This window comes from Eulemur rufifrons, chromosome 15 (genome assembly GCF_041146395.1).
Source record: "Eulemur rufifrons isolate Redbay chromosome 15, OSU_ERuf_1, whole genome shotgun sequence".
NCBI classification, from domain to species: Eukaryota; Metazoa; Chordata; class Mammalia; order Primates; family Lemuridae; genus Eulemur; species Eulemur rufifrons.
Genome location: NC_090997.1, coordinates 102857120 through 102881565, shown reverse-complemented (window position 1 = coordinate 102881565; position 24446 = coordinate 102857120). Strand labels below are relative to the sequence as shown.

General features: G+C 38.0%; 1 protein-coding gene across 5 annotated transcripts in view; it reads right to left on the bottom strand.

The window, feature by feature from the left end:
• The window catches only part of MAP3K4 (mitogen-activated protein kinase kinase kinase 4), a 109291-nt gene that overhangs the window by 60191 nt on the left and 24654 nt on the right, over positions 1-24446 (bottom strand). For all 5 annotated transcript variants that reach the window (XR_011235508.1, XM_069487658.1, XM_069487660.1 and 2 more), the window contains exons 2-3: positions 14718-14908; positions 2313-3676 (exon numbers count right to left, since the gene is read on the bottom strand). Coding sequence is in view for 4 of the 5 variants with exons in the window: in XM_069487658.1 (XP_069343759.1) it covers positions 2313-3676; positions 14718-14908 (1555 nt within the window). In the remaining variant the exon portion in view is untranslated. The remainder of the gene's footprint in view (positions 1-2312; positions 3677-14717; positions 14909-24446) is intronic.

The window sequence follows — 24446 nt, the reverse complement described above, 5'->3', positions numbered from 1 at the left end:
TGAGGGTTTTGGTATTTGTGGGGATCCTGGAACCGATGCCCCCATAATACCGAGGGATGAATCTACTGCTGGGCTTTGTTTCATTCGTATTACTTCAAAACTAGCACTTCACGATAAAAATTCAACACCAACTGTGTCTTGCCCCATGTGTCCTTGATGGAATCAAACCACTCTAGCCAGAAATCTAGACCAAAGTAAGTCAATTCACCATCTGAAGTATAAGACAAATTGTTATTACATATCTACGGTTTTCCTATACTGATTTTGAAACCTGCACTCTAATAAAATCTTATAGTTATTCATGGACTAAGATGAAAAAAGTTTATTTGCTCTAATAAAAAGACGTACATCAAAAAATCATTCACATCATTCACAAAGTTAAAATACTTTTCAAAGAAAATGACATATACAAATTCGTTTTTAAGATTTCTAATCAAAGTAATACTCAAACTACATTAACCTCTAGCTACAAAGTATTGGTTCATTTTGTAAACATCTTGCTGTATTTATGTGAGTGTTTGACCTCCTTCCTCTTAAGAGTTCCTGATCTGGGCCGGGCGCGGTGGCTCACGCCTGTAATCCTAGCACTCTGGGAGGCCGAGGTGGGCGGATCGTTTGAGCTCAGGAGTTCGAGACCAGCCTGAGCAAGAGCGAGACCCCCACCTCTACCAAAAAAAAATAGAAAGAAATTATATGGACAGCTAAAAATATATATAGAAAAAATTAGCCGGGCATGGTGGCGCATGCCTGTAGTCCCAGCTACTCGGGAGGCTGAGACAGGAGGATCGCTTGAGCTCAGGAGTTTGAGGTTGCTGTGAGCTAGGCTGACGCCACGGCACTCACTCTAGCCTGGGCAACAGAGTGAGACTCTGTCTCAAAAAAAAAAAAAAAAAAAAAAAAAAAAGAGTTCCTGATCTGGCTATCAGAATAAAAAATAAAAACCTTGCAAACTCAGGCTCTCTTTAGATGTTTTCCATCTTTAAGAAATGCCTTCCATTTTATCATTTCTGACTTTAAAGCAAGCCAGACTGTATAATAAACTGAAGTTAAAAAAATAAATATAACAAGTATATACAGTCAGCTCTCTGTATCTGTGTGTTCCACATCCATGGATTCAACCAACCAGAGATCAAAAATATTCAGGAAAAAAACCTGCATCTGTACTGAAAATGTAAACTTGTTTGTCATTATTTCCTAAACCATACAGTTTAACAACCATTTACATTGTATTAGGTAATATTCATAATCTAGAGGTGATTTAAAATATACAGGAGAACGTGCATAGGTTATATTCAAATACTACATCCTTTTATATTAGGGACTTGAGCATCTGAGGATTATGGTATCCGAGGGAGGTCCTGGAACCAATACCCCTGTGAGACTGAGGGACAATTGTACATATGTATGCATACAGCTACTACAATGTAAAAATCACACACTAACACAGGTGTAAGGAATTTCAAAGACCTGGGTGCTTTTACTTTTCGCCAGATGAACATGCAAACTCATCAGAAGATAAAAATTGCTTGTACAGTACTATTTTGGACTCTCATGAACAATATCCCACAATATGCCCCTTTCTAAGTTTTACCACCTTTAATATTATCGTAAGAAATATACGCGCTGTTAAGCTATCAAAATCAAATTTGTACTGTTTTCAAGCCACTTCCTCTAATGGACATGTTTCTCTTACAAAAATCTTTACATACCAAAACATGTATGTGATAATAACCAAGACTTCCCTTAAATTTCTATCATCTACACTGAACATTTAAAAACTTATCAAATAGTGTACACTTTTTTCCTTTGATCAGTCTTCCATTTCTCTACAATTCACATTTGTTTAAAATACAGTGATCAAAACTGGACATGCTACTCAAAAGGGAATACATGATTTCAAAGAATAAAGAAATATATCCGAGACCTTGGATGCCATACTCATTTAAAAATATCTGAGCATGATATTGACTTTTTTACCAACCCATATGCAGCTTATGGTCATCTGTGATCGTGGCTTTCTTCCTTGCCTCTTTAGTTATATATGGCCTGTCCGTCTCCGTCCTGTATTTATATGGTTGAACTTACTCTCTACACATACCACCCTGAACTTAAATTTCATATGGTTTTTATAGATCCATTTCCCCCATTTGTCACAGCACTTTATAGAAATGCTTAAATCTATAATTTATAACTGCCATTTATATCTTCAAATATTAGAAAATGAAGTACTTAATAATCAACACAGCATACAGTGTAATTTACAGTAAATAACAGAACTAAGAACATCATACTAATGCCTACTGGAAACCTACCTCCACTGGGCAATCATTCTTCACCAATGCTATACGTGCCCTTTGCAAGGAACCATCCATTAGCTTGTGAAGTCTTAAAATCAACTTTCTTAACCCCATCTGCTTCAGTGCTTTGTCTACAAATGGTCTATAAATCGAAGTCAGACAATGTCTACTAAAGCCTGCTTCTGTGCTGCAGTCTGGTGCTCCCCAGCCAACAGAATCATCCTCAGATTCAAGCCTCTCAAGCTTCTTGGAAATGTAGTCCTGAGACTGGACATCAAAACTGTTGTCTACAGGCTGTCTGATTTTTGGTACCCTGGGATCAGAGATTTGTTCTTCTTCACTCTCATCTGTACTACTTTCCAATTCCTTCAATTCTCCTTCTGTGTCATCACCCTCATATTCCGGCTCATTACCTTTGGATGGTCGAGGGGAAGGGATTTCAAACACTGGCCAGCCAATGTCTGATAAATTCTTGATGCCCAAAACAGTGCCCATAATCCTTAATTTCTGATTTAAGTCTTTTGTGATGTTTAACCACAAGCAGAGTGCCTGCACCCTGTCCTGGAAGTCTTTTGCAGCATACTTTTCATAGTCTTTTTGAAGAGCCTGCAATGATGGATAAAGTGCTTCTATGTATTCTAGCAGCTCCATTATCCGTTTCACCTGCTCAAATGAGACCCTCTGGCGTTGGAGATGCTCATGATATGTTGAGTAACCCATAGTCTGTGTTCCATGAGGGGCTTTGCCCTGCCCTTCTACTGAAGTACCATTAAAACTAGCTCCATTTCTACCAAAAGCAAAGCTCCCATAATTAACTTTGAAAGTAAGGATTTCATTGATAATATCTGGGATGGCTTGACGGGCTGTATATAAAAAGAGGTCTTGGTCATTAATGGTCCGTCCTGCATGCCAGGCTTGTAGCTCTAACCAGATCAGTTCGTTAGATCGGTTAAACCAGAAAGCAGATGTATTTTCTTGTCCTCTTTGCTCCCTGTCCTTCTTCTTTGAGACTGAGGTAAGCTTTAGTAAAAGTCGTAATGTTTCAAAAAACTTTAAACGATCTGCTGGGCAATCAGTCCTAGAAGTCTGACGAGCAGTTCTGGCTATAGGCATGGGCACAGATACCGGAAGCTTAGCGTTGCTACAGCCAAGGCTGAGGTAAGGCTTATTGAGATCCACATCTGGAATTGATTTTTTTGGCAAAGACCCACCCACTGAGTCCAACATGAATGAGCACTGTGCATTTTTTTTATGATCACGCTCAGTTGTTCTAAGAGTTGCTCGGATCTTTTTCTCCTGCTTATAGCTGTATTCTTCCACATTCTCCACTGTTTTTCCAGTGTCTTTATGTGGAGGCTGATTTGGTGCATTCATTTTTTCTATTAAAAAAAAATAAACAGAATATTATATAACTCTAAAAATACAAAGCTACTCTCAGTATTTTCAATTAAACTGATGTTCACATGTACTCACACTTTCAGGCTGCTACTGAAAGAAGAAAATCATATATGCTGAAAATTAAAAGAATCAAAATATATGCATATTTCTAAATTTAAAAAAATATTTTATTCATTTTCCTTGCTATAACATACTTGCTGTATTCTCTTGTATTCACAATAACCTAAATCTAGCTCTATGCTAGAAATCATAAACAGATGTGTGATTCATACCTTTAAGTGTGAGATGATTACTAAGGTAGAGATGTCCTAGAATATCAAACAATGTTAGTAATCTGAACGGGCTTACAGATCTTCTAATTCAAAGTTCTCAAATTTCCATATACATTGAGAATCTCTTAGGTTCGTCCTAACATGCGCATTCCTGGGGCCACTCCCATTGTCTCTGATTCAACATGGCTAGAATAGCACATTTTGGGAACCCACTTTACCCAATTCTTTTATTTTCCAGGTACAGGCTTTACAGAGATTGTAATAACCTTCATAACAACATTATGATGAAGAATGCCACAGAACACAGATGGTTGGACAGATGGTAAACATTAAAACAGGGATCCTAACCCATATTGGTGCCATCGCACCAGCCTTACACTTGTCAAAGGTGCTCACCAGGAAGTACTGACTGACCAAGGAAAGGCTACCACGCTGAGTGCCATAAAAGATTACTGCAATGGCCGGGCGCGGTGGCTCACGCCTGTAATCCTAGCACTCTGGGAGGCCGAGGCGGGTGGATTGCTCAAGGTCAGGAGTTCGAGACCAGCCTGAGCGAGACCCCGTCTCTACTAAAAATAGAAAGACATTATATGGACACCTAAAAATCTATATAGAAAAAATTAGCCAGGCATAGTGGCGCATGCCTGTAGTCCCAGCTACTCGGGAGGCTGAGGCAGTAGGATCGCTTAAGCCCAGGAGTTTGAGGTTGCTGTGAGCTAAGCTGACACCACGGCACTCACTCTAGCCTGGGCAACAAAGTGAGACTCTGTCTCAACAAAAAAAAAAAAAAAAGATTACTGCAAGAGCAAGCACTTGACTTGGGACCTTGAAGAATGGATTCGGCTTAAATAAGGATAGCAAGGAAGGCAAGAGGATGTTTCAAGCCAGCAAAGAAGAACATGACAAGACACACAGGCAGAAAATAGAAGAATTTGACTGGAACAGTGATTCTGTATATGGTTAGCCTAGAAACATAAATTAGAATCTTGATAGGCTAAGTTTGGACTACAGAGTTGAAATACGGATTCAATTCCACTCTGGTTAACAATAAACATTTCTCTAGCTATACAGATTGAATCTTACATGATCATTTTTACCAGCTCCATTTTACATCAGTATTATATTCTTTAAAAATACACATTCTAATTTCACTACTGTTAGCAAAGACACACATTGACACACACATATACAAGTACATATGTACACACACCCTCTTTGACATATTTGCTAATGATAGGGAAATTAGTGTGTATATATATGCACAAATTCTGATATAACAAAATATTTGCTCTATCTCTATAATCTGCCTGTAGCAGTCTTTTAATAGTGCTGCAAAATGAAGCTGATAATGATTACAAGGCAGATTCACTCTGAAAAGGGCATTGGCTTAGGTTGTCTTTTAAATTCCTATTTAACCTATTTAAACTACAAAACAAACTGAATTTACTTTCTTCTGCTATATTAAAAAAATAAACAAAAATTTAAATATAAGATGGTTTGACTGTCTTTCTCTTAAACCAATCTTAAGAACAGCTGTATCTAACTACCCAGAACTTCACAAAATCCTAATTGCTGTAATTGGTAATGAGTTACTATTATCCAACAGTATAATCTCAAATAACACCACAGCTAAATTCTATTACTCATCAAACTATGACATCAAGCCTGGTCAGGGAGTTAATTCAAGAGCTTACTGGTAGGTTGCATTAGTTAGAATGTCAGATGCAGACTTCTTTTAGAGAATAAGGAGCTAATCATCCTTACCCAGATATCATAACATTGTTACGATACTTCTCACAGCTTTTAAAAAACAAATGTTAATACTTTGAAAAATGTCTTGAACATTTACAGGGAAACAATATCAGGAAAATGCAAAAATTGGGTAATATATGGTTTTGCACACATCTAACTGGCAAACATTTTAAGTCCATCAAAACAGAGGAAGAAAACATTGCAAACAACATTGACCTCATTGTTATCCTATATGTCCAGTTCCCACACCCCAGTCCTCTTCCTCTCTCAAGGACAACCACTATGACCAATTTTTTTAACTTTCTTATCTAAGGGTTACAGACTGACATATTATACAGATGCTCCTCAACTTATGAAGGTGTTATATCCTGATAAATCCAGTGTAAGTTGAAAATATCTTAAGACAAAAATGCATTTAATATCACCTAACCTACCAAACATTAGCCTAGCTTATCTTAAACATGCTCAGAACACTTCATTTGGCCTACAGTTGGACAAAATCATCTAACACAAAATCCATTTTAAAGTTATTATTAGGAACTCTGAATCAAAATTCAAAGTATGGTATGTACTAAATGCATATCACTTTTGCACATCATAATAGTCAAAAAATCATTAAGTCAGACTTGACATCCTAAGTCAGGAACTATCTAGAAATCACAAACAGTGAATGATATAATTAATCTTTTTGCAAGACTCTTTGTATCCATTTGCAAGAACTTCTCCAATGTCTACTACCAGAAGTAGATCTGCTGGGTCAAAGACACAACTAGCCTCAAGTTGATTGTATTAACAGATTATCATCCCCCAGGGATTGAGACAATTCACACTCCCACCAGCCTTGTACAAAAGCTGCCATTTTCTCATTTTTGCTAGTATATGATATTGCTCATTATTTCAATTCTATTATATGTAAATGTAATGTAAAATAAAATAGTCATAAACGCTGCAAATAATGTATCCTGACATCTAGATTAGGGAGTTGTAACTATCAAACTCTGCTTCAGAATGAACAAAGGCAAAGGTTCAAAATGAAGAGGGGTGGGGGACGGGGGTGGAGAGGGGAAACAAAAAAATTGAACAACAGTGGACCAGAAACAAAATTTTGAACAAAATAAGCTATCTTAAAAAAAAAGGTGGTCAATAACTATGAAAATGATTCTACAGATATGTTTTATTTATAAATAGTAAAAATTACAGCACAAAATACCAATGCTAAAACACAGCAGTTACACAAAATGATTTTTTAAATATCTCACAACTGTGAGAAAGGTTTCCCAATAAAACAGTAACTTTCAACTTTTGGTGAAGGCTGGGCCACGGGAGGGGCAGTGCCCGTGTGGCAGTTTACAGCACCTCCTCCCAATTATTTAAACACTAATATCTCTGTTGCTAAGAAGGGACTGTGTAGATGTAACTAAAGTCCCTAATCAGTTGACTTTAGCCTAATCAAAAGGGAGATTTTCTTGAGTGGGGCTGATTTAATCACATGGAAGTCCTTTAAAAGGCCTTAGACCTGCCACCATGCCATGTGCCTATAATCCCAAGTGACTTGAGAAGCTGAGGCAGGAGGATTCCTTGAGCCCAGGAGTTCAAGGCCAGCCCAGGCAATAGAACAAAAAATCGTCTCTAAAAAATGAAAAATAAAAGGTCTTGACCCTCCCTGAGGCCAACTGTCAGTCTATGGCTGGGTCTGTACACCCTCTGTCCATCTGTCATCACAGGTAGTTACACCTGAAGTGGAGCCACAGTTTCTGCTGGCCAACTCTCCATGAAACGCCCACACTGGACTAGGAGGTCCAGGACAAGGCACTGTATAGATAGAGCCCTGGACAGGTTGTCATGGGACTGATTGCACAGGGCAGTCCCTTCAAGGCCCAAGTGCACCTGGCAGCCATGTGGGAGGCATCTGAGGAGAAGGTGTCCTGCTCTCTCATGTCACCTGGTCTGGAGCTGCTGCCACGATGGCTGTAGTCCTCCCTGGAACCTTCACCCACGATAAGCTGCCAGCTCCCAGCCCTACCTTCACCCTGTGCCAAGTGAGCGCCTGAAGCCAATGTCCTCCCTGCACAACCCTGTGAGTGGGCAGACTCTGGGGGCTCACCCCTCTATTCCCTCCCAGATACCTGTCAGCTGGGGGTTCTGGGCCTCAACAGGGCCAGGGGAGGACCAGGGGTCACCAGCAACCCAGGGGTGCCAGCAGCCTGCATACCCCCTAGAACTAGATGCCCACAGGCAGGTGCTGGGAAGGTGCTGGATTGGTCAACACCCATGGACTTTCGCCACAAGTGGTCAAGTTGGGTCCCAGGAAAGTGAATCCTCAAGGTAGATGCCCTCAGGCAGGCGCTAGAGATGGGGCTGGACCTCCTGCTGTTACCTAGGCTGGAAGCCACCATCCTCTCCTCCCAAGGCATCACACTTCAAGCTCTGGCTCTCACCTTGGCCTTCTCTTACCCACAGCATTCTCACAGTTAGTGCTCTGGCCATGGCTGCTTCGTCTTTTCCTCTAAGTGGCTCCCCAGCTTCTGATTAAGTCAGCCTGGTGGGGACAATCTCCCTTTCATTAACTCAACATCAGTGGGTTAGGGAGGTTAATTCCACCTGCCAATAGCATGAAGATGAGCATTTGCTCAACAGGGAGAAGGTGGGTGTGCCTCACAAGAGCCCCTGCCTCCCTTCCATCCCTACCTGCACAAAGGGTTGGAAATTACTCTTACTGGGCAAACTTGACGACATTCATGGGCTGTTTTAAAATCATTTCCTGTAAAACCAGTGTATGGAGCTGGAGTTGGGGGAGTGTCTCTGTCTTGGCTAGTGTGGAAAGGACCATTGTAGTTTTCAAATTGATTTTGAATTTGTTATTCAGTTTTATCCTTTGAGTGTAACACATCTCAGGATGAGCTGTTTTTGAAGAAAACCTTGCTAAACATGTGGTAAATATTATCTATCTAGGTCAGTGCTTCTTAACCTTTTTTGGGTCACAGCCTGCATTTGAAAATCTGATGAAAACTATGGACTCTACTCAGAAAACTGCACACTTGCACATAATAAAATCTGCACTCAGTTTCAATGGACTCATATTCCTCACGAATACAATATAAAGTAACAGAGCACTGACAACTTTAATGTTCTTTGATTCCTAACATTTTGTAAATGGTTGCATTTAATTAAATATTGTGATTTGAGACATTTCTTTTCTGAAACTATACACACACACGTGGTATTTATATTGAGCCTCATATTTCCAGTAATCATATTGGCCTTATGCATCAACCACAATTACCAATTATATTCTCCTTGTAAAGATAATTATAAAATTAAAAATAAGAAAATTTATACAACTAAAGTAGACTGGCAGAAATTTTAAACATTAATAATGTGGAAAATACAAGGGAACCAGGTACTCATACACTGTTGGTAGGAGTATAAGAATGAATAGTCCTTTTGAAGAATGACAGGCACAGTATCTGCCAATTTTAAACGCGCATACTATATGATACAGCAATTCCACCGCTAGATATTTAGTCCATAAAAATACTCCACATAAGATCAAAGATAAATGAATAGGTATGCTCCCCACAATAGGATTTTTTATTTGAAAATATGGAAACATCCTATAAGGAAAATGTTTGCAGTGAACAAAAGAATGCCTTAGTTTAAATGTGCTCATACAGAACAAGAGCCTCCACCTACTGCTAAGTAGAAAAAAGCAGCTGTAACATATACTGGATGTTCTAATTCAACTACTTTTATAAAATTCTACAATACTGATTTATGGTGTGCATCTCTCATATCAAAGAGCTTATTATTAGCTAAGTGGTCTTCTTAGTACCAATGTTAAATTGTAACTTCTCTCTTTATCATTGATACAGGTCTGCAGGAACTTAGCACTATCATAATTCCATCAAATAACTTCAGTAAGAGTCAATTTTCTAATCACATATATGCACCAAAATTAGAGCTACCAATTTTCTCAAGATCTGAATTTACAATTATAAAAATAAACCTATAGCATTAGTAGCTACTCTGAGCCTAAGAATCATATCCACATAGTAAGTTCACGACAATGGCTACCACCGCTAAAAACAGTACTACTGGTTATTGTCCCCTCCTTCAAATAGTGTGCCCTCAGTTACCTTTCAAGTCCTTTTGTTCTTTCAGGAATGCTCTTGGTATTTTTGTATTTTTGAGGAAAAGAGGCTGGAGGAAGCAAAGACTGACCAGATTCTAAATCCCCAAAGCTTTACAATGAATGCATGTAGGAGCCAATCTCCCAAAGTAGCCAACGAATTACACCTCCTGGTCCTGTTGCCTGAGTAGTCCCCTCCCACACTGAATTTTGGCCAGCCTCGTGTAACTAAAAGAATGCAGGAGAAGTGATACTGCATGACTTCCGCAGCTAAGTCATAGGAAGCCTTGGAACTTCCACCTTGGCCTCTCAAAACATTTGCTCTGAAGGAAGCCAGCTGCCATGTAAGAAGTCCCATTACACGGGGACTCGCCCAGGCTAGCCATGTGGAAGACCACATGGAAAGAAAACAATGCCAGCCAGCCCTCAGCTGTTCTTGCCCTCTCAGCCCAGTTGCCAGACATGTGAGTGAAGAGCCATTTTGGACACTTGAGACCCAGCAGACAGCATGTGGAGAAGAGCTGGGGGCTCTTACTTATAGTGCCTCCGCCAAGACAGGACATTTCCAGCCAATTGTGCCATCTAAGGCTCCAGATATCATGGGGTACAGATGACCTGTACCCTGCCTAAATACCTGAACCACAGACTCGTGAGCAATAAAATGGTTGCCATTTCACACCACTACGCTTCTAGGTGGTTTGTTACACAACAGACAACCAGAAAACTGCAAATATTATTGGTGACTAATTGTTAAAAAGATGAGTCCAACTTTGACTGCAGTTCCAAAATTAATTGTGTGATTCAGAGAAGTCTTTGCTTGTTGCAGTGAGAAAGAAATAAAGTACCAGTTCACATTTCCTTAGAAAGCTTTTAAAATAAATCTGACCAACCTGGTTAATTCTAAAAAGCTCCTTAACACTGAGGGATGAATATATTATTATGAATCACATGCTAGTTTGAAATACTGGTCCCCCTGACTCAGCCTTGAGGTCACAGTACAGATGTCACTTGTTCCAGAAACCTTCCCAACCTCGGGTCTTCTCAATACCCCTCCTGTGTGCACCCACAGCGGTCTTCATCCCAGCCCGAGCACACGAGGTTGGGCTGCCTGGGATTTGTGCACTCCTCCGAGAGATGGGACCAGGTCTTATTCATCACCTAAAACAGTACATGCCTACTGAGTCACTCAACCCAATTCAGCGGAAAGAATGAAGGAGAAATAAGGAAAGAACAGAGGGAGGAAAGGAAAAAAGGAATGAGAAGAGAAACTGTGTGAAGAAGGTAGAAGAGAAAAGAGAAAAAGAGGAAAAAAGAAAGGGAGAGAGGAACGGAGGAATGGATGGATGAAAGAAAGACTTAACAACAATAGGGGAAAACTATGGTAGCAGCATATATAGAGAGAAAGAAAAAGGACTAGGAAGAGGTACAAGGAAATGTGTAGTCCACGCAGGACAGGTGTAGGCACAGTAGCTATATGACTTGAGACGATCATTTAACTTAAGAGTCAGGGTCTGGAAAATGGGGACACCAATTAATAAGGATATGGAAACAATAGAATTATTTAATCTTGCTTTAAGATTTAAGGCAAGAAAAAAAGTAATAAGTATTGGGAAGAAATCTTTAGTTTATAATAATAACAACTAATGCTTACTGAATGTATAATCCTCACATTGTAAGGCAGATTATCTTACAGATAAAGAAAATGAGACACAGAGGTTGCATATACAGGAGGTGGTAGAACCAAACCTGGAATCCAGACAACCTGGCAACCAAGTTCGTGCTCCTGTCCACCATGCTATGCTGCTACAGTCTGACAGCAAGTAAGTTCTCTAGGACCACCATACCATCACAGCACAAGTATCGTATCACCACTGCCCAACATGTGTGCTTCATTCCCATCTTTTCTTGTATTCATGAACAAGAATTCTGGCAAAAAATAATTCACCAAATGGCAAACACATGATATGCATGACTGGGACGTTTAAAACTAAAAACCCTGGAAATTCTTGAAGCTCAGTTTCCTCAATTGTAAAATAAATACAGGTTGAGTACCCCTTATCTGAAATGCTTGGGGCCAGAAGTGTTTTGGATTTTGGAATATTTGCATTATCCTTGCCTGTTAAGCATCACAAATCTGAAAATCTGAAATCCAAAATGCTCCAATGAGCATTTCCTTTGAGTGTCATGTTGGCGCTCAAGAAGTTTTGAATTTTGGACCATTTCGGATTAGGGATACTCAGTTTGTATTATGTAAGACCTATGCCTCATTAGGTTGCTACGGTATTTAAAAGATAATTCTTTTGAGGTGCTAAGCACAGTGTTTAGCACACAATAAGCACTCAGTAATTGTCAGCGATAACTGAGAAGATCCTGCTACAAATGATACGGCAGCCATTTAAATTAATAGTACAGGTTATTCTACTACATAAAAAGTTCAGGCCAGGTGCACTGGCTCACACCTATAATCCTAGCACTTCGGAAGGTCGAGCAGAGAGGATTGCTTGACGCCAGAAGTTTAAGACCAACCTGAGCAATGTAGTGAGACCTTGTCTCTACAAAAAATACAAAAATTAGCTAGGCATGGTAGTGCATGCCTGTAGTACCAGTCACTCAGGAGGCTGAGGCAGGAGGATCACTTGAGCCCAAGACTTAAGGTTGCAGTAAACTATGATGACACCACTGCACTCTAGCACAGGCAACAGAGCGAGAGCCTGTCTCAGAAAGAAAAAAAAAGTTCATAAAACTTTAAATGAAAAAAGCAGCCAGTTATAAAATAGTAAATACAGTATGACAACATAAACATATGCAACAAAGAGACTACACGCTCCGCAGTTTGGCTTTTACAGATGGTAAAAGAAGTTATTTTTGTGTGTTGTGTTTATGGGTAATCTTTTGCAATAAGAAAAAGAATAAATTATTAAGGATTTTGGTGTCCTAGGTCTGCTATTAGATAGCTATAAATCAGAAGGTCTACAAGCATTAGCTTCTTTATCTGAAAAATAGCAGGAACTTAAGTGTTCTAAGATCATTTCCAGCTCTAAGATTTTGTAATTTTATGAAATAAACAATTTTAAAAATTGTGGAAGAAAAGAGACAAACTTCTCTCTTCCCTCTATCTCCCACACAGCCCAGAAGGACCGCAGGAGCTCAATAAATATCCGGTGACTGGTTGTCTGCCTGATTAGTGACAGAAGGTAGAGTCAACTCAAGTAGTGCCTTCAGCTAAGCTTAACCCCTGTTGCTTGTGCTACAAAAAAGTCCAAATTGAGTATCATGAGAACTCAAGCCTTCTGGCTTAAAGAACTTGTTTTAAAACCCTGGGCCTCAGTTTTTCAATCTATAAATTAGGGGAATTGTGCTCTCAACTCCTGTTCTAAAACAGTATGGACCAAAAAGTGAAGAAAAAGAGGATAAGGACATACTATTGGCATCTTCTCACTTTATCACCACAAAGTAAATATCTATTAACTAACATTGACGCAGGAGATGCTACTTCACTGATCTCTATCATAGATAAGAAACTTCTATAGCCATCTGAAAAATTTCCTTGAGAAAATGGACAAAGATTGATTTTCAAGATGACAAATTATAATGGAAAGCTATTGGTTTCCAAAGCGGTACATACAGGCCACAGGTTAATATCTTAATGCAAATAACGTTTTAAGTTAAAAAAAAAAAAAAACCATCTTCTGTGGGAAAATCATTTGTGGGAAAGAAACACTCTTTACTGCTTAGAAACTCCTCCTTGGCTAAGATTTTCACTCAAGCAAATATACAAAAAACCCACTTCTCTTGCCCTCCTTTTTTGAGGAAGTGCTCTGCCGGGAATGCAGAGTGGACATGCTAACTTACAACCCTGAGAGGTCAATATATTGAAGAAATCTCCAGGGAGAGGAATCTAACCAAAGAGGAAGAACTAACATGGGCTAAAGAAAGGGAGAGATGGGAATGAATGTGAAATCAACAGGGAGAAACTTCTCAGACGAGATGAAGAACGAAATCTGCACCTTGTGCAGTAATAGCTGAACAGATTCCAGGTAGCTATGGGATCTGTTTCAGGACAAGTAGTCTGCTAACAGGGAAAGTCTAAAACCATAAAGTTCCAGGCCATTGTGTAGGGCAAAAGGAGGCAGCAGCTCAGCTTCATTCAATTCATCTCCCTGAAAAAAGAATAGGTGTGACTTACCGAAAGGAGGAGAGAAATAAAAAGAGTGAATACACTCAGCTTCTAGGAGCAGAGCACTACCTGGGCTTTGGGATCCTGAACAAAAAAGTAGAGAACAGGTTCTATCCACGGTTATAAGGTGTGGGGTACCATCTGGTGACTGTACTCACCAAGAAACAGAGCCCTACACACTAAGGCAGCACCACAAGTCACTGGCAGAGAGCAGATGTCTCAGGTGGGCTAGGGAATCCAGGGGAAGAAAGCCTGGCTCTGTCTTTCCTAAAATTCTCACTATAACATTTCTAGACAGACAGAATCTAGAAACCTCAGCCTAGGAGATTAAAAAAATAAAAGAAGGCCATCTATCCCGTATAACCAGTAGCCATCTTAGATTAGCACGCTGAGAAACACTTGGCCTCTTTCACATCTGCAAATGCCTCATGACGCTGACTGTGACCATTGTTCAGGATAAGCTTTTCTACCTCTGGAGAATTATTTGTCTCCTTTGTTAAGAACATTGCTAATGGTAATAATTCAAAAATTAAAAAGTAGAATTTAAAAGCAACATTAAAGTCAAATTTAAAATAAAAGGAATTACTAACCTTACTGTAGAAAGGATCAATCAGTAGTTACATGTCACATAAAAATTGTGGACCAAAAGTGCCATGTCCTCTCACGTACACCTTTTTAAGTACAAGACTCACCTTTCAAATTAGATCGACTGGCAGGCCTCCCAACATTATTCCTCTGGTGTTTGGCTGACAGGCGTTTCATCTGTCGCGGTGTGCTGGGGGGAGAGGTGCCATACAGATTTTCTGTGTTTGTTTCATCTGAGAAGTCCTCTGGATCAGAGTCAGGACTCCTACTAGCTGAATCTCCCAACGTGCACTCTTGCCTACGAAAGACAGCAAGAAGAGAAAATATTCAGTAACATATTAACTGAATTCAAATTTATATTACTTACAATTTTGTAAAGAACTTTTTGTAAAACTTTTCTGGGTATATGTCTCTTCAGTATTGTAATCCTTCTCTATTTCACTTGTGAAAACTCCCAAGAACTTTTCCTGCTCTCAAAGGGAGCAATGATTGTGATTGCTGCTGCTCTTACCATGAACTGTAAGGAGTACCACATGGGTAGGACAGATACGCTGTCTCTGTTGTTCATGGAACTCTTTCTACCATGAATGAAGTTTAAAACTAAAAACTTATGAATTAAAGGGAAAAATGGCAAAGGACTGGAAGATATTAATCAGACAGAACTAAAAATGTACTTATATGCTAGGTACTGACAAGTTTAATTGACGAGTGAGAAAGTTCCGTGCCTTGTTGCTTTCCCTGAAACACACAGAACAGAAGGTATAGGAACACTTTGCTATGATCCACACACCAAAGCACAGAGTACAGATAGAGTAGGGTAGGTCAACGTTTCTAAGTTCTCTAACAAAAATTCCAGTGCACACAACATTGTGTTTGTATTTAAACCACTGAACCACTTAAAAATGGTTAAGACAGTAAATTTTGTTGTGTGTACTTTAACACAATAAAAAAATTGGGGCGAAACCCCACAGTGTACAGTTCAGGTGTAGTACGGGGGAGAAGGATGAGGTGGAAAAGAAATAGGAAATTCTTTTTCTTCTCCTTCAAAGTGCAAGTTCTCTTTAACTTGTTCTCTGAAAACACTGCCTGCCAATTCTATATCCCCAGACAGCTTCTCAATATCAGTACTTTGAAAAAGTTCTATTTCTGCAAAGCTAACAAAATTTAATGACACAAACTGAGAGTAAATCCAATTCTAAAACAGCAAACTAGAAGGAATCAACCATGAAACTCTTTCCAAGTATGTATTATCACAGTCTACCTTATTCTGAACCTTCTTTATAAAATATGCTTTATATTTTATAGGCATAACTCCAAATTACATCCAGTATACAACCAGTTTTCTTCCTGGAAATTTATAGGTTGATATAAAATCAAAGCTGTTTCAAAATCACAAGGGAAAAAGAAAAACCACTCTAAAATAAGTGCTATTATTATTATTGAATTAGACTGACAAAACTTCAGAAAAGAAATTACCTTTTGAAAAATAAAAATGGTACAGGATTACACAAATTTACAGTGCTGAAATCTATAAAAAAGATCCCTGGCAGATCAAAAACCAGTTTTTTAGGGATCACATTTTTAAGACCATCTAGATACTTTATGAGAACACATACATGTTCCCAAACATGTTAAATGCCCTGAAAGCTAACTGAAACAAACCATACACAAATTTAGAAGTTTTAAATGCTCCTACCTATTCCCTTGGGCTAACTACATTTATTAAGTCTCATAAAGCCATACAACACACAGCATAACTTACAGATTAACTTGAAATTTCTTATATCTATTTCTTCTATGCTCACGGTGTAATAGTTGATTCTTCTGATTAAAGCACATGGCCATAAATGCCAAGGTCATTTATTTCTTTTCTATGTGTTTCAGTGGCTAATGGCACAGGCTTTGGAGTGGTTAACAGCACAGGCTTTGTGGTGTGATGGCCCTACGTTCAAATCTTGCTGTATTGACTACTAGCTGTGTGGGCCTGGAACAAATTATTTAAAATCTCTCCTCTGAACATTTACAAAATAAGGATAATGAATACTTAGACTCCATTCCTGTAAGGATTAAACCCGACTCACCATCCACTAAGAGAACCCAAGTTCTTTGCTCATCTGCTTCACCTTAAGAGAGAAGCCCACCTTGAGTTCAGCATGGTACAGGCCTGGAAACCATTTTAACACTTTTTTTTTTTTTTCTTCCTTTTTTGAGACAGGGTCTTGCTCTGTTGCCTAGGATAGAGTTCAGTGGCATCATCATAGCTCACTGCAACCTCAAAACTCCTGGGCTCAAGCGATCCTCCTGCCTCAGCCTCCCCAGTAGCTGGGACTACGGGCTTGCATCACCACACTAGGCTAATTTTTTCTATTTTTCGTAGAGACTGATCTTGCTCTAGCTCAGGCTGGTCTCGAACTGCTGAGCTCAAGCTATCCTCCAGCCACGGCCTCCCAGAATGCTAGCATTACAGGTGTGAGCCACCTCACCTGGCCCCATTTTAACATTTTTAGCATCTTTTAAATTCTCTCAAACTCAGTATTACAAGGTTTCTGTTTTTATTTCATTTCCTCACTAAAATACTTAAAGTGAATGGTAAGGAAGGACTTTGTACTTTATTACTTTGCTATCTCCAGGGGTGTCCAGCATAGTGGTCACAAACACTCAGTGCTTTTCCACAATAATGCATTTCATATATTAGAATGGTGATCGCTAGGAAACTATGGCACAAACATTTAGTCAGTTAAATACATCAAAGCCAGACAGCAGGGAATACCAGGATAAACAGAAAAATGGAGTCAGATATGAAACAGCAAACAAAAACTCTTTCAGAACACATCCTCTGCAGTAGTAGGATGTGAACTCAGTAGCTAAGGTCACGTCCCAGCCTTCCTGCATGGGTGAAGCATTCATTATTGAATCTTTCTAAGACTCATAAGAACAATAATTTAGAAATTTTAAGGTCTACCTTCTGAAATATTACAGGAAATTCAGTGAAGATTTTTTTAATTAAACAAAATAATGGAAATAAAGGGCTATGCAAAATATAAAGTGGTCTGTTTTACTAGTATCCAGCAGTATTGCATGGATGAATAAATTAATACGATACAAAGTAAAAGCAGAAGAGGATTTTTCTGAAGAGGAACTGACAATATCAAATTCGAGTGATCCAAATGGCAAGCCCCCTGACTGAGGACAGAGTCATAACCTAAAAAGACAAGCAGAGCTGATTTTTTAAAATAAATAGGTATCCGTGTCTGGTCTGTATATCATGGAAATGAATCCTGTGCTTTAGCACATAAACAGAGTCTAGGAAAGCACATATAATAAACCGGTTAACTTTTATGAAGACTTTAACTTAAGGAAGCAGGAAAAGATTATTTGTGTTGTGATGTCCTCCAACTGTGGACAAGTTATTTCTTCACACATGGAAAAATTAATTTGGCTGTACTCCCCAAATAAAAGTAGAAGAATAAATCCTTGTAATAATTCTACAGAAGCTGACAAACCCCTGTTTTCCAAGCTGTATCTATTACGAAACAAAAAGTCACCTACCTTAGTCTTTATTTCTTCACATGGACAAAATAAACTACTGACTTCAAAGTATTTCCAAATTATATAATTATTCTAACAGCAAACACTTAAAAATCACATTGAAATGAAGATAAATACTGTCATAAGCAATATATTAAAATAAGACAAAAGATAATACATTTCACCCTTCCTTGTTCATTATGCATCACAGAAAAGGAGTTAGGAAAAATGTCATGTGGTACTATCAGTTATTATATTTATCACTTATAATTAAAATGAGTTTTAGGACAGGCATTACACAAAGGTGAAGCTATGCATTTAATACTTTCTTAGAATTTACTTAGTCAAAATGGTATTCACACTTGTTGGAAATGATACTAGTTTACATTCCATCCAAGTAACTTAGTAACTTAACTACATGTCAGAATAAAATCCAACATTATTTAAAGGAATGTTTTTTAAGTCTAGCACTCAGTAAACCAAATTCACAATGTCTGCCACCCTATCAAAGAAAAATAGGGCCCAAACCAGAAGAAAAACCAATAGACCAAAAATGACTCAAACATAACTTAGAGATGAAATAATATTTTTATCTGGAATAAAAAATACCCTGGATGTGTTTAACAGATTAGATACAGTGGTGAAAAAAATCAGTGAACTTGAAGACACAGCAACAGAAAGTAACCAAAATGAATCAGAGAGAAAAAGACTGGAGAGAAATATAAAGCACTAGTACCCTGTGTGACGACCACAAGCAGTCTAACGTGTTACTGGAACCCAAAACTAGAGAGGAGAAGCACAGAAAAAAAATCTTTGAAGGCTCGAAAATTTTTTCAAATCTGAAGAAAACCATGAGCTCACAGATACAACAAGATCCCCAAGCAGCAGAACTACAAAGAAAACTGCCAGTTTTTTTCTTACGCACATCATAACCAAATTGCTGAAAATCAGTGATGAGAAAAATGTGAAAAGTAGCCAGAGAAAAACCATTTAGTTTGGGAGTCTTAGAAGTACTACAAAATGGGGGGAAAGACATCAAGCAAAAGTTTATTCATTTTTCTTAAAAAAAAAAATTTATGCACAAAATCTAGAAAAATACTAGTGGTAAGTTCAAAAGAACTTACATCATTTCACTTAACTAACCATAAGCATCCAAAACCTCATTTTGTAATAGCTCATGTGAGATGAGCTAATGTGGTCAGTTGACCAGTTCAGAATGTTTACATGGATACCAATTATTTTGGATGAGGAAAGTAGAGCAAGGTCTACATCAGCTGCCCCTGAAACATTTGCCTTGCTTGTGTTTAAAAACATAAAAATGTGAAATGTCTTTCTGGTACTAAACCTCAGACAGTCACATAAAACAATGCTTCACTCTTTTAACATAAAACCCTGCTAAAGTGAATACACTTTACACTATCTCTGGTCTAAGAAAAGTCAGGCTTGAACTCAACTCAAGGGAGTTTGGTATAGTTTTTAATGAAAAATGTGTGAAAAAGAAACAAGAGAAAAATTCAAGTAACCTGGAGTTAAATAGTTCTGCTCTGGACATTAGGTAAACCACAATGGTGCCCAAAATAGCTCATCTGTAAAATTACAAAGTTGGATAAGATGAGTTCAAAAACATCTGTGGTTCTGCAAAAGCCCTAAAAATTTTTTTAACTTCAATAAAAGTTCTTTAGCAATCTCCTTAGAATTAGAAGGGTATTTTATTCACATTTGAAGTACAGTACTCATCTGTGTGAGCGTCTCTCATCCACCACCACACCTCCACCTCCCCATTAACCTGTTCCGTATTATGTATTAGTTAAAGGGAGATTTCTGCTATTGGGGGAAAGGGGAGTGGGATGTGGGCAAAGTGAGTAGATTTTCTAGGTTTCTTTTAAGAATTTGTATAGTTTGCTTTGCCTGCAGTATAAATCAAAGGAAGCTAACTTAAGTTTGAGGCTGCACGGCTGGTTCACATTACAAAAGCCAACAACTTTATTAATAAGTTTGTTAACCTTTATTATCAGCCTATAGTTGAACATTTATCAGCTAAGCTCCAAGTGAACGTCAAACCTCAAGCTTATCCAACCCGCACTATTAAACTTCTGCATTGATTCAGAGCACAGGGTCTTTACAAACCTAACTGGTCTTGATTATTTTTCAGGATGGACACTCTGACTTTTTTTTTTTTTTTTTAACTAAAATTCATTTTTAAAAAGTAGAGTAAAAAATAGATTTCCTATGAAAATAAATAAGCAACTATCTCAACTATAACTGAAGAACATGAGCTTGTTTGACTTCCTTATCACAGTTTCACCAGTGTCTAGAGAACAGTGCCTGGTGCAAACGATGGAATCAAAACGACTTGTTAATTGAAAAAACAAATCAAGTTAAATGGTTTTATCTTTGATATGTTAGATTTAGTTGTTATTCAAATTTTATTAAGATACAATATTTCATTATCCATTAATATAATTGTGATTATGATAATCACAATTCATTATACTTTAGAATATATTTTTTATAAGGCTACAAGAATTAAAGATTATTGATTTCTGACAATATTGTTGTTTAAGTGATACTGCAACCCTGGGTGCGAAGATTACTATCCACTAACCAAATTAACAGCAGTGAGGTACGGTGTGAGCAATATGGTTTCGGAATGAGATTAACATGGACTGAAACCCCTATGCCCTCATAGTTATTAGTAAGAACACAAGTTCTAACCAAACTAGTATGTTTTCTTGCAAACACTTTAATTTAAAAGTCTTATCCAATGCCACTAAAACTTATGGTTGGCCAGTGAATTAAAAATATATATATTAGAAGCATTAAAAATGAAATACATAAATAAAAAACTGAAATATACTGTAGTGACTGTTACTTTGGTGACCCTTGATGAACCTGGCCGCTTGGTAGTCACACCCTTGTATAATCACCTCCTCTTGAATTTGGGAAGACCCTGTGACTGCTTTAACCAATGGAATGTAGCAAAAATGACACTGGGCCAGCTTCAGGCCTAAGCCTTAAGAAGGCCACCTTTGTACTCCCATCCTGTGAGAAGCCCAACCTAGCTAGGTGGAGAGGCTGCACCAAAGAGAAGCTAGCGAGGTCAAAGTCTAGCTGAGCCTCTAGCTGACGGCCAGCACCAACTTGCTAGCCCTGTGAGGGAGGTGAGTGAGGCTATTTTGGATCTTCCAGTTGTCCCCACTCTGCCAGCCAACAGCACAAGCAGCTAAAAAACCGCTTAACACCATGACAGGTAATAAGTGGTTTTTATTTTAAGCCATTAAGCATTGGTATGGTTTATTAAACTGTAACAGATAACTGGCACACATACAAACCTTCAATTTTATTTTCACTTTAAATCCACGGTGGGTTTTAATCAATTACTATTTTGATTAAGGCTACAGGCTTGTCTTTTAGTGTAGGTCCACTGATAGAAGTTAAAAAGAGTCAAGTTCATGGCATATCAGATGACGCACAATCTCTACTTTCTATTTCTTTAAAAAGAACAAAAATTTAAAGGCTTTTGTGAAGGAATTTTTCTGGGTGTTCACGATTTTCTCTTCCTAAACTTTAACAGTTCTTTCCAATAACTTTTTTTTTTTTTTTTTTTTTTTGAGACAGAGTCTCGCTCTCATGCTATGTCACCCAGGCTAGAGTGCAGTTGCGTCATCATAGCTCAAACTCCTCAGCTCACGCAATTCTCCTGCCTCAGCCTCCCCAGCAGCTAGGACTATAGGTATTGCCCTTGTGCCCAGCTAATTTTTCTATTTTTTGTAGAGACAGCATCTCGCTCTTGTTCAAGTTGGTCTCTAACTCCTCACCTCAAACAATCCTCCTGCCTCAGCCTCCCAGAGTGCTAGGATTACAGGCATAAGCCACCATGCCCAGCCTCCTAAAACTATTTTGATGGCAATTTTTTCACATGTGACTCACCTATACTGAGACTTTGCAAAGCATTCCAAATTATGTACAAACACAATTCTCTTGTGTACTCACATTTTATAGATTTGTATAATAGTCTACTAAATTATGCAATTACAATTAAAAAGTAAAATAGATCTTAATAGATTTAGGAATAAACCAAGAACTCCCGATAAGTACATAGAGTTCAATTGGTGGGAAGAGAAAATCACAGGCATTCTACAGAGTTGTCTATCAGCCATAAGCATTTGTGATGCTGTGAACATCATTTGGTATGTTTTATAGAAGAAATGGCCAGAAATGGTCTTGGAAAGGTAGACGACTGAATGAGGCCTGCCTGACTTTTATCTTCTAGTATAAATATTTTTGTTCCACTCACAGATTTACACAAAGTGTATCTTATCAGTCCTGAACTAAGCATAACAAAAAAGAATGCATAAAGATAGAAAACAAATATATATAAAGAGACATACCACCCCATTTGGAGAAATTTTACTCAATATTAGAAAGAAAAGTAATTACAAGCTGTTTAAAAATATTTTCAGATGAAGGCTTTCAGCAAATAAACTCTTCAAAAAACATAAAAACACAAAATAGTAAAATGCTTTAAAGACTTCATACTAATCTTTCACTTCCGTTTAACTACAAAGACTCTGAAAAACACTAGAACAAAAAATAGAAAAAGAGAACCTTTGGGCATTTAGACACATAACATTTCATGTTATACGTGAAAAGACAAATGTAATTATTTCTGTTATTTTAGCAATTTTGCCGCAAATAGTTGACGACTTAAAAACGGGACAAAGAATAAGATATTTTTCAGGTGTGCTTTCTTATCTTTTACCAGATCTATTAATAATACCTCCAAAAAATGTGTGTGTGTGTATATATAAATATGCACTATATATACATATATATATATATATATATATATATATATATCTCTTCATTTAAGGTTTTGAGAATGAATACCAGACCATGTGTGTACAGATTAGCAAGAAGAAAACCAAAACTGCATGAAAAGCCTTCTCAGACTCGCCTGACTGTACAGGGGCAGTGCAGCAGGGCACACAGGTGGGAGCATGTCCCTGAAATACAAGAAGGGAAAATAATCATTGCATCAGTATTACTGTGGACACATTCTACAATGAAATGCCAACCAAATAATATTCAAAGGAAAGAAACATAAAATAAAAGTGATGATTCATTCAAACAGTTGTTTTAGGCTTAAAAGAGAACTATGGGGTAAGGTAGGGAAATTTGGAAGATAAAAAACTATGTCAAAGCCAGGAGGAAAAACAAACAAAGGGGCTTATGTCAAAGACAAAACATTAAAAGTTTAAAGAAAAACGAGCAAAATGTTTAAACCTTTCACTAAAGGTAGCAAAAAGAATGAATTATGATCTCCTTCTAGACCTACTCTTTTGCAAATAAGAACATTAAAAAAAACTCCTTACTCTAAACAGAATTTCTGAAAAAACATTTTATGTCATGAATTATCTTTCCTAGTATTCTTAGAAATCAAGTAACTAAAGAGCCATTTTCTGTAGGAAACAGAGGAGCTACCTAGATCTCCTTAGCTCTAGTTACCTTTTCTTAAAATTTGGATTGTAAAATTAGTTAACTGTAAATATGCCCTATGACATACATCATACATTCAAAACATGAAATCCAGGCGGGGTGTGGTAGCTCACACCTGTAATCCTAGCACTCTGGGAGGCTGAGGAGGGTGGATCACTTGAGCTCAGGAGTTCGAGACCAGCCTGGGCAAGAGCAAGACCCCCGTCTCTACTAAAAATAGAAAGAAATTATATGGACAACTAAAAATATATATAGAAAAAATTAGCCGGGCATGGTGGCACATGCCTGTAGTCCCAGCTATTCGCAAGGCTGAGGAAGGAGGGTTGCTTGAGCCCGGGAGTTTGAGGTTGCTGTGAGCTAGGCTGACGCCACAGCACTCTAGCCTGGGCAACAGTGTGAGACTGTCTCAAAATAAATTAATTAATTAATTAAAAAAAAAAAAAAAACCATGAACTCCAACTGCTGGGAAGATAAATCAAGGAAATATAAGCATATGAGATATTTTCTCCCAGAGTTTTCAGTGAAGGAAAATGGAAAGAGTGGGAAAAGCAAATGAGGACAATTTGGACACGAAAATCTCTCACTACTGCTTTGACATTACCACGAAAGTGCTCATTTATCTGGGGGCCAGACCTTGGTTTCCAATACCATTCTCCAATAAAAGAGAATTCTGGAGAAATGACTATTTCTAGGACTCGGGCAATATGAGCTTGAGCATCTTGCAGTACTAGCAACTGAGAAAGTATTCAAAAAAACAAAACAATAGGGTATACTAAAGGGACACAGGGGCAGACTTAAAGAGCTCTCAT